The sequence below is a fragment of the Balaenoptera borealis genome (genome assembly GCF_965194805.1).
Source record: "Balaenoptera borealis genome assembly, chromosome: 5".
Lineage (NCBI taxonomy): Eukaryota > Metazoa > Chordata > Mammalia > Artiodactyla > Balaenopteridae > Balaenoptera > Balaenoptera borealis.
In genome coordinates, this window is record NC_138862.1 from 131,564,775 (window position 1) to 131,582,629 (window position 17,855).

General features: G+C 38.4%; 1 protein-coding gene across 2 annotated transcripts in view; it reads right to left on the reverse strand.

The window, feature by feature from the left end:
• Positions 1-14,565, reverse strand: part of SRPRB (SRP receptor subunit beta) — a 31,389-nt gene extending 16,824 nt beyond the window's left edge. The window contains exons 1-5 of one of the 2 annotated variants that reach the window (XM_082392800.1): positions 14,335-14,565; positions 13,690-13,784; positions 12,763-12,840; positions 9,834-9,916; positions 757-893 (exon numbers count right to left, since the gene is read on the reverse strand). In XM_082392800.1, the coding sequence (XP_082248926.1) occupies positions 757-893; positions 9,834-9,916; positions 12,763-12,840; positions 13,690-13,784; positions 14,335-14,503 (562 nt within the window). In that variant the 5' untranslated portion in view covers positions 14,504-14,565. The remainder of the gene's footprint in view (positions 1-756; positions 894-9,833; positions 9,917-12,762; positions 12,841-13,689; positions 13,785-14,334) is intronic. The other variant, XM_082392801.1, reaches the window with a different exon arrangement.
• Positions 14,566-17,855: the final 3,290 nt, after the last annotated feature.

Sequence of the window (17,855 nt, forward strand, 5' to 3'; positions counted from 1 at the left end):
CCTGCTGCTACAGGGTTCTCTGGGGCTTCAGGCTCAGCCACTGTGGCCAGAGGCTAAGACTGCAGACATTCTTCCACTGTTCCCCCAGTTCTACCTCCTCTATGTGTTCCAGTCCACCCACCTTCAGAAGTAGACTTGTGGATCTCTCCAGCATCCTAGTGTGTTGGGCAGAGGAACCTTTGTTGAGTTTTGGATGTTTTACTAGTTGTAGAATGAAGGGGAGAGACAAAGAAGGTGTCTTACGCCTCATGATGCTGACATCACTCCTAATCTAATTTTAAAGGTAATAAAACTGAAGCCTAGTTTTACTGGCTGAGACTAAAATGTTTTTCATTCTTATGAGGTTAAAGAAAAACACTTCTGCAAACTCTCCTTGATGAAATGTGCTAGATGGCAAACTTGTTTAAAAGGAGAGACTCCATCCTGTCCTTCCTCAACTGTGTATCTGATATGACATACTGTCAATCTGATGAACGTAACTTGGTAAATTAAAATGATTTACGATTAAAAATAAAACACTGTATCAAAGAATAAATGATAATAATCACTCCTTTGTCACTCCTTAGAACAGCCTGGTAAGGGAGACTAATGAAAATGCTGGAGTATAAATAAATTTTAAGATTTAAAATCCTTAATTTATAGTTCATTAGCAATTGTCTCTCATCCTCAGTAATAACAATTGCAGATAACTGTGTTAATTCTTAGTAGCAATCCCAGAAAAATCTCAACTATTATTGCCAGAAAACATGATAGTACCTTGCTTATTGCAAGCGATTAAGAATGATGGTGTGTTCTTCAGACCAATACTGTCAAGGAGGACTTGATACAGAAACTCTGCCACATCTTTCACCTCTCGCTGGAAGGCTGCACTATCCACAACAAACACAATAGCCCTGGAGGGGGAAAAAAAGAAAAACTGCCATGTGAGCATGCAATAGTGCAGCATTATATTAAAAAACGATATCCTTAATTTTGCCCAATTCAATCCTAATGAATAAAACAAAACAAACTCACATACAGGTGTCTGCACAAGTAATCATACAACACAAATACTTAACAAAGGACTACTTAGTGCTACTATGTTTCAATGACTGTATCTAAAAAGACAATAGAAAATGATGCCTCCCCTCAAGTCCAGGAAATTGTCATATACAAAACCATGTGATAAAACACTACAACAGACCTTGTACCTGCTATAATAGAAATAAAAAGGAAGATAATTTACATGAAACCAGGTCAAGAAGACTTAAAGGAGGATGTAATAGTTGAGTGAATTTTAGCCAGACAAAATACTACTGTGGCAAAGACTGTCTGGAAAGTAGTATGTGCAGGGCACAAAGTGGTGGAACAACATGCCTTGGAGAACTCAAGGTAAGCTAATACACAGGTAGGTGGGGAAATGAAGGAAAACCAGGTCAGATGGCAAAGGGGTGCAACACACTGACCTAAAGAGTTTATGCTTTTCTGTCTTACAAAGAATATTAGTGCCTAAATGAAAGACAGATACAACTAAGAGGATAATCAAACTAGAAGCAGAGTGACCAGGTAGGGCCCAACCTAAGGCAGCAACAGTGAGAATCCTCATGTGCCAGAAATAAAGAGATATCAAAACTAAAGCAAAGTAGTCCAGGAAAACAGCAGATAATAGGCTTTAGGAATGAGGATTTAAAAGCCCAGGAGATGTGCAACAGCCAACATGGAGTTGGAAAGCTGGAACTGAACACTCTGTGCAAAGCCTATTACTTAAATGCAGTCTAACAGACAGCGGTGTGGGAAAATAATCCAAGAAGAATTGAATCACCAGGCCTCCTGTGCCACACACAGAAACAGAGTATGAACTTACACTATCTCATGGTGTAAGATCCCCAAGCAGGAAGATATATAAAAATTGGGCCAGACTCAGTGAACTCCTATGGCCCCCAACAGAAGGAAATATGAACCCCTTCTGGAGAGAGGCTTTCATAACCTAAAGCAATTAAAAAAAAAAACAAAAAACAGCAACCACAACATCAACAGCAAAATCTAATCCCCTTCAACAGGGGTTCTGGATCAAAATTACAAAGCACAGTAAATAAACCATTATGAGGGAGAACCACAAAGACAGATTAATCAGCAGTCAAAACTAAAAATAATAAAGCAATCAGTAAAATATTTTAAATTATTTAAAAGAATACTAGACACCATAATAAAAGAATAAAGATAGTACTAAAAAAAAGGCTGATTTTGAAAGATATGTTTTTACAAGTAAAGAACAAAATTAGTAACAACACAATGGAAAAGTTAAGCAGAGAATACTACAGCTGAAAAGGATATAATAAACTACAAAATAAAGACAAAAATATCAACTATATGCAAGGTAAAAAGACTTGGAAGATATGACAGAGAAGAGACAAGAAGAGCAGAAACGATAAGGTTCAATGATGTTATTAATAAGAGTTCCAGGAGGTGAAAGTGAGAATTTGGAAATAGAACTACCTAAAAAGATACAGTTGAGAATTTTCCAGAACTGAAGATACAAATCTTTCAACTGAAATAGTACACTTGAATCCCAACCATGATAAAGCTAAATCACCCCTGAACAGAAGCATAATCTACCCCTGAATACAAGATTAAAAAAATAGGTTCTGTATCATGAAATGACAATTAGATTGAGCACTGCTTTCTCATCTACAACAACAGATACCTGAAGTCAGGAGTAACGCCTTCAATGTGAAAACAGAAATAACTGCCACCCAGGATTTTATACTCAGCTAAAACAGTTATTCAAAAATGAAGGCCAATGAAAAAAGTTTCAAATGAACAAAAGATGAGAAACTTTTATCTCTTATTCACCATTTCTGGAAACATATCCAAAAGATATACATGAAAGAAAATTGAATCAAAAGGAAAGAGTAAGAGGCAAGAAGCGATGGAGAAAAAAGAAATCCATAAACATCCTGGTAATTCTAGGTGATCACTGAATGATGGAGAAAAAAATTAGTAACTGTTGGGTGTTAAAAAAGAAGAAAGAAAAATAAAATGAAAGGAAGATGTGAGGAAGATCAAAGTAAGGTATTTTAAGTTTCAGTGAAAGAATACTAATATTATTGATTTTAAACTTTTGTTAAGTAATCAAAGTTTAAAAAAAAAAGAGTAGAGGGTAACAATGAAAAAAGAAAAAATAGCATACTTTCAAACAAGCAGAGGGGGAAAAATGAGATTAGGGAAACTTGATTAACCAAAAAAGGTAGGATTAAAAAACTATAAGTCTCAGATCAATATACTATAAGTTGACCCTTGAACAATGTGGGGATTAGAGGCCTGACCCTCCAGTCAAAAATCTGCGTATAACTTCACGGTCGGCCCTCTGTATCTGAGATTTGGCATTGCCAGATTCAACCACCCACAGATTGTGCAGTACATATTAAATGAAAAAATCCCTCCTATAAGTGGACCCACACAGTTCAAACCCATGTTGTTCAAGGGTCCACTGCAGTAAATATCTTTTGAATTTGCATTTATTGTGATTAGGATTTGAGTTCATTTGTATCTTACATACTTTGAACGTTTTAGCTACCCAAAATACTTGGATCAAAGAGTAATTACACTGTGAATTGTAAAAAATTTATAATTGAAAGTGGAAAAAAAAATTTTAATTAGAAATTAAAACCCAATTATAGCAAAATTTGCCAGTTCTAGATTTGTATCAATTGTTTGAGGAATAAAAAAATCGCACAACTCCCAGTTTCCAGTCCAGCATGAAAGAAGCTGGAAGTCACCACTGCATTCTAACAAGTAAAAAGCTAACCAGACTGAAAAATCAACAGCACTTAGATTCATCAGAGAAGTGAGGTTATTCAGCAAATCACTCCCCCCCAAATTGGAGAGAACAACACATATATACAGAAAAATACAACTTACTGAGGAATCAGTTGAGAATCAAGTATGAAGCTCACAGTCCAGAGACACAGGTTCACTAAGACTGAGACCTAATCACAGGACACTTCCCTTCCCCTCACACTTCATCACGTTACTAAGGGCAGTTCTTACCCAGTATATTGTGTCTGGCTATCAAGAAAAAATTACAAGACATACTAAAAAGTAAAAAACAGTTTGAAGAGAAGGGGCAAGCAACAGAACTAGACTCAGATATGGAAGAGATGTTGGAATGATCAGACCAAGAATTTAAAACTGTGACTGTGATGCTAAGGGCTCTAAAAGATAAAGTAGACAACATGCAAAAACAGATGGGCAATGTAAGGAGAGAGATGGAAGTTCTAAGAATTAACTAAAAATAAAGCTACAGATCAAAAATAACCTAACAGAAATGGAGAAAGCCTTTGATGGAATTATTAGTAGACTGGACATGACTGAAGGAAAGAATCTCTGGCTTGAGGTATCTCAATAGAAGCCTCCAAAACTGAAAAGCAAAGAGAACAAAGACTTAAAAAAACGTAACAGAATATCTGAGAACTGCGGGACAACTACAAAAGGTGTAACATATATGTAATGGGAATTCCAGAAGGAGAGGAAAGAGAGAAAAGAACAGAAGAAATATTTAAACAATAATGACTGAAAATTTCCCCAATTTAATGTCAGACACCAAACCACAGATCCACAGAAACCACAGGAAGCTCAGAAAACGCCAAGCAGGATTAATGCTAAAAGAACTATACCTAGCCATATCATTTTTAAATTATAGAAAATCAAAGATAAAGAAAAAATCCCAAAACAAGCCAGAAGGAAAAAGACCTTACTTATAGAGGAGCAATATAAGAATTATATCCAACTTCTCAGACACCATGCACGCAAGAAGAGATCAAGTGAAATATTTAAGCTGTTAAGAGAAAAATCCCTAAAACCTAGAATTCTATACCCTGTGAAGTTTATAGCATTGAATGCATTTATTAGAAAAGAAGAAAGACCTAAAATCAATCATCTAAGCTTCCACCTTAGGAAGCTAGAAAAATCAGAGTAATTTAAATCTAAAGTAAACGCAAGAAATAATAAAAGAGCAGAAATCAACGAAATAGAAAATATGAAATCAATGGAGAACATCAACAAAACCAAAAACTGGTTCTTTGAAAAGATCAATAAAATTTACAAACTTCTAGCCAGTCTAAGAAAAATAGAGGACACAAATTACAAATATCAGAAATGAAAGGGGATATCACTACAGATTCATGGACATTAAAAGGACAATCAAGGGATACTATAAATAACTCTATGCCCAAAAATGTAATAACCTAGATGAAATGGTCCAATTCCTTGAAAGACGCAATCTGCCAAAACTCACCTAAGAAACGGACAATCTGAATAGCCCTGTATTTATTAAATAAACTGAATCAATAATTAAAAACCTTCCAAAACAGAGAGCACTAGGCACAGGTGGGATCACTGGTGAATTCTATCAAATGTTTAAGGACATTTATACAATGTTATATGTCAAATATATTCAATTTAAAAAAATTTAAGGAAGAAAATATACAAATTCTCTACAATTTCTTTCCAAAAATAGAAAGAGGGAATATTTTCTTACTCATTCTATGAGGCCAGCATTACTTTAAAACACAAACCAAGACATTACAAGAAAACTACAGATAAATATCTCATGAACACAGATGTAAAAATCCTCAAGAAAATATTGGCGAATCGAATCCAACAATGTATGAAAAGACTTATACACCATGATTGGTTCTGGACGCAATTCCAATGTGGGGGATGGGGGTTTCCCCCACCACCAAGCAATGCTCCTGACACCAGCTGGGTGCCCTACAATTCAACTCAATCCTGACGCTATCTACTTGGAGATAGCATCAGATTTCGCAGGTTAAGGGCTCAGTGCCACAAGACTGCCCTCCACTTCAGATGCCAATTACAAGCCCAGACTGTCACCTGTGCTTCTGACCAACAGGCTACAGACTCGAAGGTCTCACAACTCCTTCCTTCGGTTTGATTAATTTGGTAGCGGGGACCTCAGACAGCAGTCAGAAGTCCAGGTTGTTAACTGTACTTCTGACTGACTGGCTATAAATCAGAGGTTCCCATGACCCCCCTTCTTGGATTCAATTAATTTGTGAGAGCAGCTCACAGAACTCAGGAAACTCATTTAACTCACTAAATTATCAGTTTATTGCAAAAGATATTAAAGGATATGAATCAACAGCCAGATGAAGGGACGCATATGGTGAGGTCCTGAACAAAGGAGCTTCTGTCCCCGTGGAGTTTGGGCCCTGTAGGGTGGCACGTGGAAGCATTCTGGTTCCCCAACCTGGAAGCCCTATGAACCTCATCCTTTTGGGGTTTTATGGAGGCATAATTATATAGGTGTGATTGACTGAACAATTGACCGCTGGTGACTGATTCAACCTCCAGCCTCTCTCCTCTCCCTTCCCTGGATGGGAATGAAAAGTTCCAACTCTCTAATCACATGGTTGGTTCTCCTGGCACCCAGCCCCCATCCTTAGGTGCTTTCCAAAACTCACCTCAAAAACATAACAGAAGACACCTTTATCACTCTCATCACTTAGGAAATTTTAAGGGTTTTATGAGCTCTGTGCCAGAAACAGGGATGAAGACCAAATATGCATTTCTCATTATAAATCACAGTATCACAACAACCAAGTGGTATGAAAGGCTGGTTCAACGTTCAAACATCAATTAACATAATCATTTCATTGATGTATAAACTAAAAAAGAAAAATCACACAAATCGTATCAATAGATCCAAAAAAGCATTTGACAAAATCAAACAACCATTCATGATAAAAACTCCTAGTAAACTAAGAATAGAGGGGAACTTCCTCAACTTGATAAAGAATATCTACAAAAATCATATGGCTAACATTATACTTAATGGTGAAAAAAATCAAAGATTTCCTGCTAAGACCAGGAACACAGCAAGGATGTCCCATCTCACCAATGTTTTTGCAACATCGTACTGTAATTTCAAGCTAATGCATTAGGACAACAAAAGGAAATAAAAGGTATATAGATTAGGAAGGAAGAAATAAAAATGTCTGTATTCGCACATGAAATGACTGTAGACAATCTGAAAAAATCAACCAAAAAGCTCAGGAACTAATAAGCAATTATAGCAGAGTTGCAGGATACAAGGTTGATACACAAGTGAATTGCTTAGCCAAATATCAGGAACGAACAAATGGAATTTGATATTAAAAACACAATACCATTTACATTAGCATCCCACAATATGAAACTTAGGTACAAATCATACGAGATCTATAAGAGGAAAACTATGAAACTCTGATCAACAAAATTGAAGTAGAACTAGAAAAATGGAGAGATATTCCACGTTCATGGATAGGAAGACTAAATAGAGTCAAGATGTCAGTTCTTCCCAACTTCATTTATAGACTCGATGCAATCCCAATCAAAATCTTGGCAACTTATTTGTGGATATTGACAAACTGATTCTGAAGTTTATACAGAGAGGCAAAAGACCCAGAATAGTCAACACAATACTGAAGAAGAACAAAGTTGGAGAACTGATGTTACCAACTTACTATGAAACTATAGTAAGAAAGATAGCATGGTATTGGTGAGAGAACAGATCAATAGAACAGAGTCCGGAAAGAGACCCTCATATATACAGTCAAGTGATCTTTGATGGAGGAGCAAAGGCAATAAATGAAGCAAAGATAGTCTTTTCAACAAATAGTGCTGGAACAGCTAGACATCCACATGCAAAAAAATGAATCTAGATACAGAACTTACACCTTTCACAAAAATTAACTTAAAATGGATCACACACCTAAACATAAACCAAAACTACAAAACTCCTAGGAGATAACACTGGAGAAAACCTAGATGATCTTGGGTTTGACAATGACTTTTTAGATACAATACAATCCATGAAAAGAATCCATGGTAAACTGGACTTCAGTAAAGATAAAAATTTCTGCTCTACAAAAATCAACATCAAGAGAATGAGAAAACAAGCCACAGACTGGGAGAAAATATCTGCAAAAGATATATCTGATAAGGACTGTTACCCAAAATATATAAAAGAACTCTTGAAACTCAACAGTAAGAAAACAACCAACCTAATTAAAAAATGGGTCAAAGATCTTTACAGACACCTCACCAAACGAGATTTAAATAACTTATAAATAGAAAATATAAAAAGATGCTCCACATCATATGTCATCAGGGAAATGCAAATTAAAACAACAATTAGCTACCACTACATACCCATCAGAATGGCAAAACCCAGAACACTGACAACACTAAATGCTGGTCAGGATGCAGAGTGACTGAACTCTCATTCATCGCTGGTGGGAATGCAAAATGGTACAGCCACTTTGGAAGAGAGTTTGGCAATTTCTCACAAAACTAAACATACTCTTACTATATTATTCTGCTATTGTGCTCCTTGATATTTACCCCAAAACTTATGGGTACACAAAAACCAGCTTTATTCAGAACTGCCAAAATTTGGAGGCAACCGAGATGTCCTTCAATAGGTAAATGGATAAATAAACTGTGGTACATCTAAACAATGGCATATTATTCAGCACTACAAAGAAATAAGCTATCAAACAATGAAAACACATGGAAGAAACTTAAATGCATATTACTAAGTGAAAGAAGCCAACATGAAAAGGCTACATACTGTATGTTTCCAACTATATGAAATTCTGAAAAAGGCAAAACTATGGAGACAATAAAAAGATGAGTGGTTGTGAGGGGTTAGGGGAGAGAAGGATGAACTGGCAGAGAATTTTTAGGGCAGTGAAACTACTCTCTAAGATACTATAATGGTGAATACATATCATTGTACATTTCTTCAGATTCCTAGAATGTACAACACCAAGAGTGAATCTTAATGTAAAATACAGACTGAGCAATTATGATGTGTCAATTTAGGTACATCAGTTGTAACAAATGAACCACTGGGGTGAAGGATGCTGATAGTAGGGGAGGTTAGACATGTGTAGGGGCAGGGTTATATGGGAAATCTCCGTACCTTCTGTTCAATTTTGCTGTGAACCTAAAACTCTCTAAAAATAGTCTTTTTTTTTTTTTTTAAATCAAGTAACAGTCTCAACTATGACAGATTGCTCATCACCACCACCTTGTGGGCCAAGAAGCAACAACAAAATACAAAACAAGATACCTTCAAAAATAAGGAAAGAAACAACTACCTCATTCCATCAACCCAGATTCCATCAATTAAAACACACATTATTTCAGGTTCAACTAAGAAAGAAAATACTGCCAATTAAACTATGACACCATTAACTATAAGTGGCATTCCAACTTCATAGATATTAAAATGTGTCTTAAAATAAATGAAATGTGGTATTTTGATTTTCCTCAAGTTCCTACCAGTGTTAGAGACTAAACAAGAATAAAGCATCTTAAGCTGAAGCACAAGAAATTTAGGAAATAAGAGTCAGTAATACTAGGACAATACTAAAAGAAATATGAAAATATTCTTCTGTAGTTTTCAGGAGTCAATTTTAGATAATTTAAGGATAGAAATATATAATGTTGGATTTTAATATCTTCTCAGATGCCACCTAGCTTTAAAATTCTTTTTTCAGATTTTAATAGTTCTACACATTATTAAATTTGTCCTCAGAGTAAATGAAAAATTTACTGACATCATAATAAGGGTAAACACTTTCTGAACACTCTGAGAAATATTTTCAAATATTATCTCATATAATCCAAGTGAAGGTGGGCTTGCAACCCAGAAATGCTGACCCCAGGGTCCATGCTCTTTCCACTCCAGGATATCAGGCTGCCTCCAGAATACCACGAGAGCAAACAACATGGTTGGCCTTGATATACAGATTTCAGACAAGCCCTTCCCACTTCCTACTTACCTGGCTGAAGCCTTAAACCGCTCTAAGAACTGAAGTCTCAAGCTCTCGTGGCCAGGGAGGTCAATCAAGGTCAGGCTAGTGCCCTAAGGATGCCAGCAATAATATTAATGTTTCAGTCCAGATTCATATTTACAACATAAATCTTTCATATCAGATCGTAGATATCAGAATGGTACCCAATTAATGAATCAAAAAAGGTCACTGTAACTGATTAATGAATCAAACAAATGTTCACAGAGCATCCTCTATTTATAAATCATGGAGTGAAGGCTCTGGAGATTTAACAATGGACAAAAACATGGTCCTGCCCTAACAGAGCTTATAATATAATCAGAAAGGTCAACACAATGTAAAATTACATGTAAATGTAAAATTACAACTTTGATCAATGTTCTGAGGGTACGTGAGGAACCTGACCCTGTATGGGGAAGTCAGGAAAGTCCACCTGAGGCTGGGAAATATACCAGTATGAATAAAAGCAAAAACATGTGAAAAACAGTAATAAATATTCACAAACTAAATAATATAAGAACCTACATTTTATCATATAACATGTTACCACTGCAGGGATCCCTAACCTTTATAAAAACAAAACATTCTTTTATATTTCTACTGCAATCTAACTTTAAAATATACGTCCACTAGACACACCATTTATTTGTTCCAACTCTATCAATATTTTTTGTCAATTCTTGATCCAGGTGACAATCACTGAACAGGGCGGGGTTGTGCCGCTACGGAGCAGACTGATTAAGTGCCCACTTACATGCTATTCACGCCAGGCCTTCATTCTTGAGCTCATGTTCAATGCAGATGTGGCTATGCTCAATCCTAAGACTCTTGGGTATAGCCCCGGTACATTTATCAGACCCATGGATCATTTCTCATATGTTCTACCTTCTCCACAGCCAGCCTCAACCAGTATTCAGCAGGAGGGGGTCAGCATCATGCACAGATCTGACATAATTACAGCTGGATACACTGTGACCCGTCACTTAGTCTGTTTAATCTTTTATAGGTAATATACAAAGTATATTAGCCTTTTTTCTATTTTTATACTGGTAGTGTAGGGACCTCAGGTTGGGACCCCCTATCACATTTCATAATCAGCACCACAACACATACTATAAACAATCCATAAGGTACATTACTAAATACGTTACTATTTTGAGAGACTAAATCTAAAACATAAGGAGGGTGGGAAAAGAAGTAAAAAAGAAGGGAGGGATGTTTTACATATTCAATAGAAACATGCAAGTCTTATTTGTAATGTTAAGTTTTCTGATAGCTGTATTAAAAAAGTAAAAAGAAATAGGTAAAATTTTAAAAATATGTATTACATAACCCAATATATCTAAATTAGCTTTTTAACATATAAAAAAAATTGAAGAAATTGATATTTTACATTCTTTTTTTCATCCCAAGTCTTCAAGATCTGATGTATATTTTATACTTATAGCATCCCTCAATTTGGACTGGTCACATTTCAGGGGCTCAACAGTCACACACGATCAGTGGCTACTCTGTTGGAAAGTACAGGTCTAAAGCATACCCTGGAATACCCCACTTAAAATATCTAGTACAAGTGCCCCAAGAATTAAAGATCTCCCAAATCTGAAATTTCAAAATCTGAATCCTTGGGAGTTTAAAAAGGTCTGAGTCAGAAACAGTGCCATTATTGAAAAAAGAAAGAAAATACCTCTAAGACATTTAAAAGGATGTCTCTTTATCTTTGCTTACAATGTTTAATAATGGAGGTACCAGAAAAGGGCAGGGCGGGGGTGGAGAAGACCCAAGGAGAAGGAGAAAAAGTCTCTAAAATCACCATTCTAATTCATCCATCTATACATCTAACGCCTCCAACCAGTCACCCACCCACCTTCCTTCCACTCACTCACTCACTAAATACTTATTAAGCATTATAATTGGCTTGGCAGTCACTATCTACATTCTGGGGCCATACAGGTACATAAAAAGTCCTTCTCACGATTCCTTATTGGTGTTTTTTAAATATACTCATGTATACTCCATAAGATATCCACTGCAACAGTTTGTAAAAGCAAGATTGTAACAACCAAAAAACTAAATGTCTGTTAATAGGGCTCTTATTAAATAAAAACTCAACATTAGTTGACAGGAGTAAAAGCTTTCTGATTATACTGTCTTCACATTCAACTGTGATCATGTACTACTTTTCCATGTGCACCTTTAAGATTTTTCTGTCATGTCTCAAAAGTAAAGGCTTTAAGAAAGGAAAAAAAAAATTGCATGGTACAGCCACATAATGGAATACTATGCAGGTCATAAATCAACCTGGTAGTACTATGTATACAAATGAGGAAGAAAAAATGAAAACAAATCCAAGCTGTATCAGTTATATTGTTAAATTAAAACAAAAACAAAAACAAAAACAAACGGGAGGGGGGAGAACACAGTGTCAAAAAAGAAAAAAGTAAAGATATACAGATATGTTTGTATAGCATAGACAATCTGGAAGGCTATACAGGAAAATGGTAAGTTACTACCTCCAAGGAAAAGACTTGTAAGGAGGGATAGGAAAGGCAAAATTACTTTTCACCAAATATCCTTTTTAACCTTTTGAATTTTTGCCCCATATACATGTACTAAAGAAAAAGGCTTAATGCTCACTCTTAAGAACTCATGGTAAAGTTGGAATGAAGACACAGAAACAAAAACTAATAAATAATCAATCAGTGTGCATAAGGTACAACAAAGCAGGGGAGGGCATGATTAAGTCCACTACTTGGATGGTCAAAAGAAGAATTTGTCACATGCACAATATTTATCCATAAAAATAAGCTACGAACGTACCTATGCCCTCAGACTAATTTATCCTAGAAATGTCTTTTCCTGACACACCAAAGTAAAGTAAAACTGCCAGACTCCCCACATTCTAGGAACCTCTTACCCTGTTATTGTTGACTCTGTAGACAGCAGAGCTGTCAGTGATGGAAGTCTGAGTGTCTCTGTAAAGGCCTGTTAACAACTGTAAAACAAAACAAAACAAAACACAATATGGGGGAGATCAGAGTAAACATATAAATAGCAAACCTAAAGAAAGTAACTTTGCTCTAACTCTCCTAGGTGTAAGGTCAAATAAACGAATGTTGCTTGCAATAGCTGAAAAGGACCATATTATTTTTTTTTCTTTCTTTGCCTGTAGAAAAATCTTATTAATTGCAAACTTCATTCCCCTCTCCTTAACGAGAGGAGGGGGTAACTATTATTTTTAAACTATTATTTTCAAATAATAGTTTCAAATGGTTAGTGGCCAAATTTACTGACCTTCCATAAACATTTACAATCATCAAAGTGGAAGGGAAATAATTTATACTCTCAAAAAGAAGAGTAATAAGAAGAAAACCTCTGCTACTCTCTGTAGCAAAAACCAAACATTTAAAAATACGACAGGGACTCAAAATAAATATTAGTGAAAAGAAGCCTAAGTAGCCAATAGGCAGAAGAAGAATCACCCTTTAAAAAAAGTTTCTTTGACAAAGTCTCAGAAGAATTATACACTGTATACAGATTACTGCCCTCTATCTCTTCAGCTGTTCTGGCATCCTTAGCCATGACATGAAAGCAGTTAGTATATAAGACCCTTAAATGGGATAAGGGTTAAATGTTAGTATCTGGCAAGTACAAGAGAATAGAAACGGTCAAGAAATTCCAGTTTAAGCGTTTTTCAAGAGTCTTTTCGTCCTACCAAGTGATTCAAGAATTAACTCCCCAATTTGTCAGCACAGCTTCTTTTGCAAAGTACACCTCACAGGAATAATGGGGTGCCCTAAAATTTCCTATCAAGTTTAAGAGAGGTGTAAATCAAAGCATTTACTCTGACAAAAAGCAATGTTTTCCCGGAGTCACAAAGGCCAACAAGAAGAACAGCTCTTTGACTGCTCCTTCTGCTCCGGATGAACTTCCAGAACACTGTGGAATAGAGAAAAACAACCAAAATTATGCCTTGATTATCAACAATATGCATGTATGGTTGGGCTGTGGGAAATTAAGTCTACCACAGAACACTTCATTCACCTGGAACTTACTTCCATTGTTATTACCACCATTATAATCACTATTGTTTTAGGGACTCCGCTGAGTGCCAGCCACTATCAACTGTCAATTTTTCGGCAGCTGCACCCCCTACACCGACGGTGTACTCCTCAAGCGCAATCTTGCTTATTAGCTTTGTATCCCCAGCGCCCAGCTCGCAAACATAGGATGCTCAAACTTGGAGCGACGACCATTTGAGTCTTGGTAGCAAGAGCAATGGAAGGGAGAGAACGGCGCGCTCAGGCAGAACAGGGGCTAGTAACGCTGCGCTGCTCCTGCTGCTTCAGGCAGGAGGGCAGGTTGGTATAAGGGGTGAGTCCCCCTCTCTAGACGTCCCCCCCCGGTGCCATGTCCGTTCCGCGTCCGCGGTCTGCACAAGCCCAGTCCAAGCTCAGATCCCCGCCAGCTCTGCACCCGCCATATCTACCGGCCGCCTCTTTACCCAGCGTCAGCAGCACCGCGACGAGCGCCACCAAGACTGACAGCAGCGTCGGGTCCCTCTGCCGCAGTTCCTGCCGCAAGGAGTCCAGGTAGAGCTGGAAGGCGCCCCCGACACTGCCGCCATTCCCCATCCGCCGGGAGTCCGCGGAAGCCATGGCCGAGATCTTGCTACCCGGCACCGCAAAAGCAACGTGGCCCTCGGCTCTGCGCAAGCGTGCGAAGCGGAGCATCACGGGAGTGGTAGTTCCTAAGTTATATTTCCTCCTTCGGAGGCCGGGATCCCGAAGGTCCTGATGGTAGTTGTAGTTCTCTTGGACACTGCGCTCCCGCCGGAAGACTGAGCTGCTAGACACAGGTATGAGTGACATGCTCATCCTTTAAGATATGAGTCAGATGTCGCCGCTCTTTTCATGGTTGTTGAAAAAATGATGGATGAATAAAATGAATGGCTCAAGAAATGTCTGCTGAGGATTTCTAGTCGCTCCCTTCGTGAGGTGAGGTGTCTTGTGAGGAACTCAAGCATTACACAAACATTTCATCGGAAAATCACGTGGCACGAGGTGTGACAGAAGATGTAAGGTGCGGTATGGGAATGCAGAAAACGACAGGAACTGAGCCATGAAGGATGAGTTAGCCTCTGCAGGCGGAACAGGACAAAGGGTGCTCTGTGCAGAAGAAAAGAGCAATTCAGTGTCCCTACACTGTAAATCGAGGGCTGCAACTGAGATACCTACGTTAAGGGAAGCAGCCAGGAAAGTCAATGGGACGGGCAGGGCCTGTTGAAAACTGTCACTCCTGCCCTAAGGGGGCAGCCACCACTCTGCCGGGCAGGTATGTGGGAGCAAGGTGGCCAGTTCTTCAGTTTTTCAAGAGAAGCCAGAAAGAAAGGTTTTTAAGGGAAGTTTTCCACGTTTTAAATTTCAGCAAATAATGAAAACTTGTAGCCCAAATAAAACACTTCATCGGGTCAGAAGTAGCCGGCCTAGGGGCTGCCAGTTTGCAGTCTCTGTCATTAAGCAGGTGTCATTTCAGCAGAGGTGGCAGTAGATGAAGCAGGAAATGTTGGCAAAAACCAGACATGAAGGGACTGTGTGCTATGCTGAGGAACCTAGACTTTACCTAGCGTGCAATAAGAAGTTTCAGTTGGGAGTGAAATAGATGACTGGCAGATCAGTGGAGAACTATGGTTTGAGAGAGAAAAGACTGGAGGCAGGGAGACCAGCCGGGGCTGTTGCAGTGTTTTGGCAAATGATGCACAGGGTCTGAACCAGGGAAATGTGGAAAGTGGAAAGGAGGGCACAGACATGAGAGATATTTAGAAGGAAAATATATAGGATTTAGTGATTAATTGGATAAGCTGAGTTAAGGAGAAGGAGAGCTATCAAGACTGCATCTGAAGCACTTGGTGTGTGTTGCTGGGAAGATCAAAGTGCTTAACGTGAATTAGAGAACTCAGTTGAAGGGTCTTTGGAGCTGGGGACATAGCCAGGATGAAAACTGCCTCTCTTTTGTGTATATGGAGTTTCCAGTGCCTCTGGGAGGACTGAAATCGTATATCAAGCAGGTGATACAGTAAACAAATGTGAAGTCAGCAATAAGTGCTAGATTTTCATTTGGAAGTCATATGTAAACAAGCGGTCATTAAATTGTGGAGAGCATGAGGAGTGAGGAGGAGAGGGAACCCCACAAAGAAGCCTGAGAAGGGAGGGTCAGCGACACAGGAGTAAAACATGTCCTGGAAGTGGTCAGCAGCATCTCTGCAGCAGAGGTTGAAGGGTTGAGTGAAAAGTGAGCTCAGGAGGAACAGCGGGGAGGGGCGGGGGGAGACGAGGTAATGAGGCTAATTGCTCACATTAATGAGTGGTTGCTAGAGCCAGGCATTGTTCTAAATACTTTAAATTTATTAATTTGTTTAATCCTCACAATGACCCACTATCCCAATTTTACAGAGGGCAAACTGAGACCGGGGTTGAGTAACCTACCCACTGATTCCAGGCAGTTGGGCTCCTTTATGCTTGACTATATGCTCTAACACAGTAAAATTCATTTTCCAGGCATTTCATTGATAAAGGTAGGCAACAGGGACTCCAGATTAAGGAAGGATGTTTAGGATGGGAGGTTAAAGTTAGTAAACCAACTACTATATTTTAAATTAGCATTATGAATTAAAACTGTCAGAACTGACAGTAATCTTACCACATTCTATTTCTTTTCTTTCTTATGGTCCTGATCCCTGCTCTGTATCCAGCACCCAACACACACACATGCGCGCACGCGCGCGCACACACACACGCACACACACACACACACAGTTCCTTTATAATAACTTCTGTTGGGGACTTAAAATTCAGGGAAGGAGGAAGGGCCAGGCACGGAGAACACCTACCAGAAATGTCCTCAGTGTATAGGGATTTTTAGTCAGAGCTATGTGAGTGAACAAGTGCCGTGTTGGTGGTGAAATTTGGGAATGAGGAAGCAGGGGTTTGATAAGACATGGTCATACTGTTTTTCAGTTTGTCTCCTGGGTATTATGAAGGCAGAAGAAATGTGCACACCTTCCACCCTCGTGTTAGAAGGTGGTGCTGCCATTCTCAGTAACGAGAGCAGGAGAGAATGGCGTCGGAGGCTTCCTGTCCTCTCACGTCTCCGCCTCAGGGACTCCGCAGGCTCCCAGGAGCTCTGTGGGGATGGACGTCAAGGAAGGACGTGCAGATACTGACTGCTGCTGGCTGAAAGTGCTCTGCTCCCTGATTCTAACAGCAGATGGAGAGTTACAACAAAACCAACATAGACAATTTTTTCTTCTCTTCCATTAACTAAAATGTCTCATTCACTGGACACATTTTTCTCTCCTGTTCCCAGCAGCTCCAAATCACAATGGAACCTATCTCAGACTCAAGGACACCAATCATGTGATTCCCTACTCTGGCTTATCTCTGTAACTCTGTTTCTTTGAAAAAATGGAGGATTTTTTAAAAAAGAATTAAAATGAGACATTTATTATATTAAAAACTCAATATAATAATGAAATAATGAAAGATCAAAGAAGAAAGACACAAATCACCTTAGTTTTTATACAAATAGTATCTGGTGAACATGATTTCAGACATTTCTCTGTACAGATATACTGACAAGAAGGCAGTCTAGAGGGAGGAATAAATAAAAATAGACAGAAATTATTTTTGTTGGCTCATTGCAATAAGACAGACCACACGCCAGAGGAATGGTGGGGCATCTCACCAAACAAAGGAAAAGAAAGAATTATTATAGGATTTGAGGTCAGGGTGGAGTTTAGGTGGATATTACATAAACCAGAGTGTTGCTAGACTCAAAGCAAAGCAGGGCTGTATGTAAAAAGGTGAAAATCAGGTCTGGTCTGCAAAGTGGACCCAGGGTCTGTTTCCTTGGTTACTAGAAAGTTGAGAGATGTGGAGTGTTGTGTTCAGAACCCCCTACCTGCAGCTGTTCCCCAGAGTGTAAGTAGAGGAGTTAGGAAACAAAGGGGCA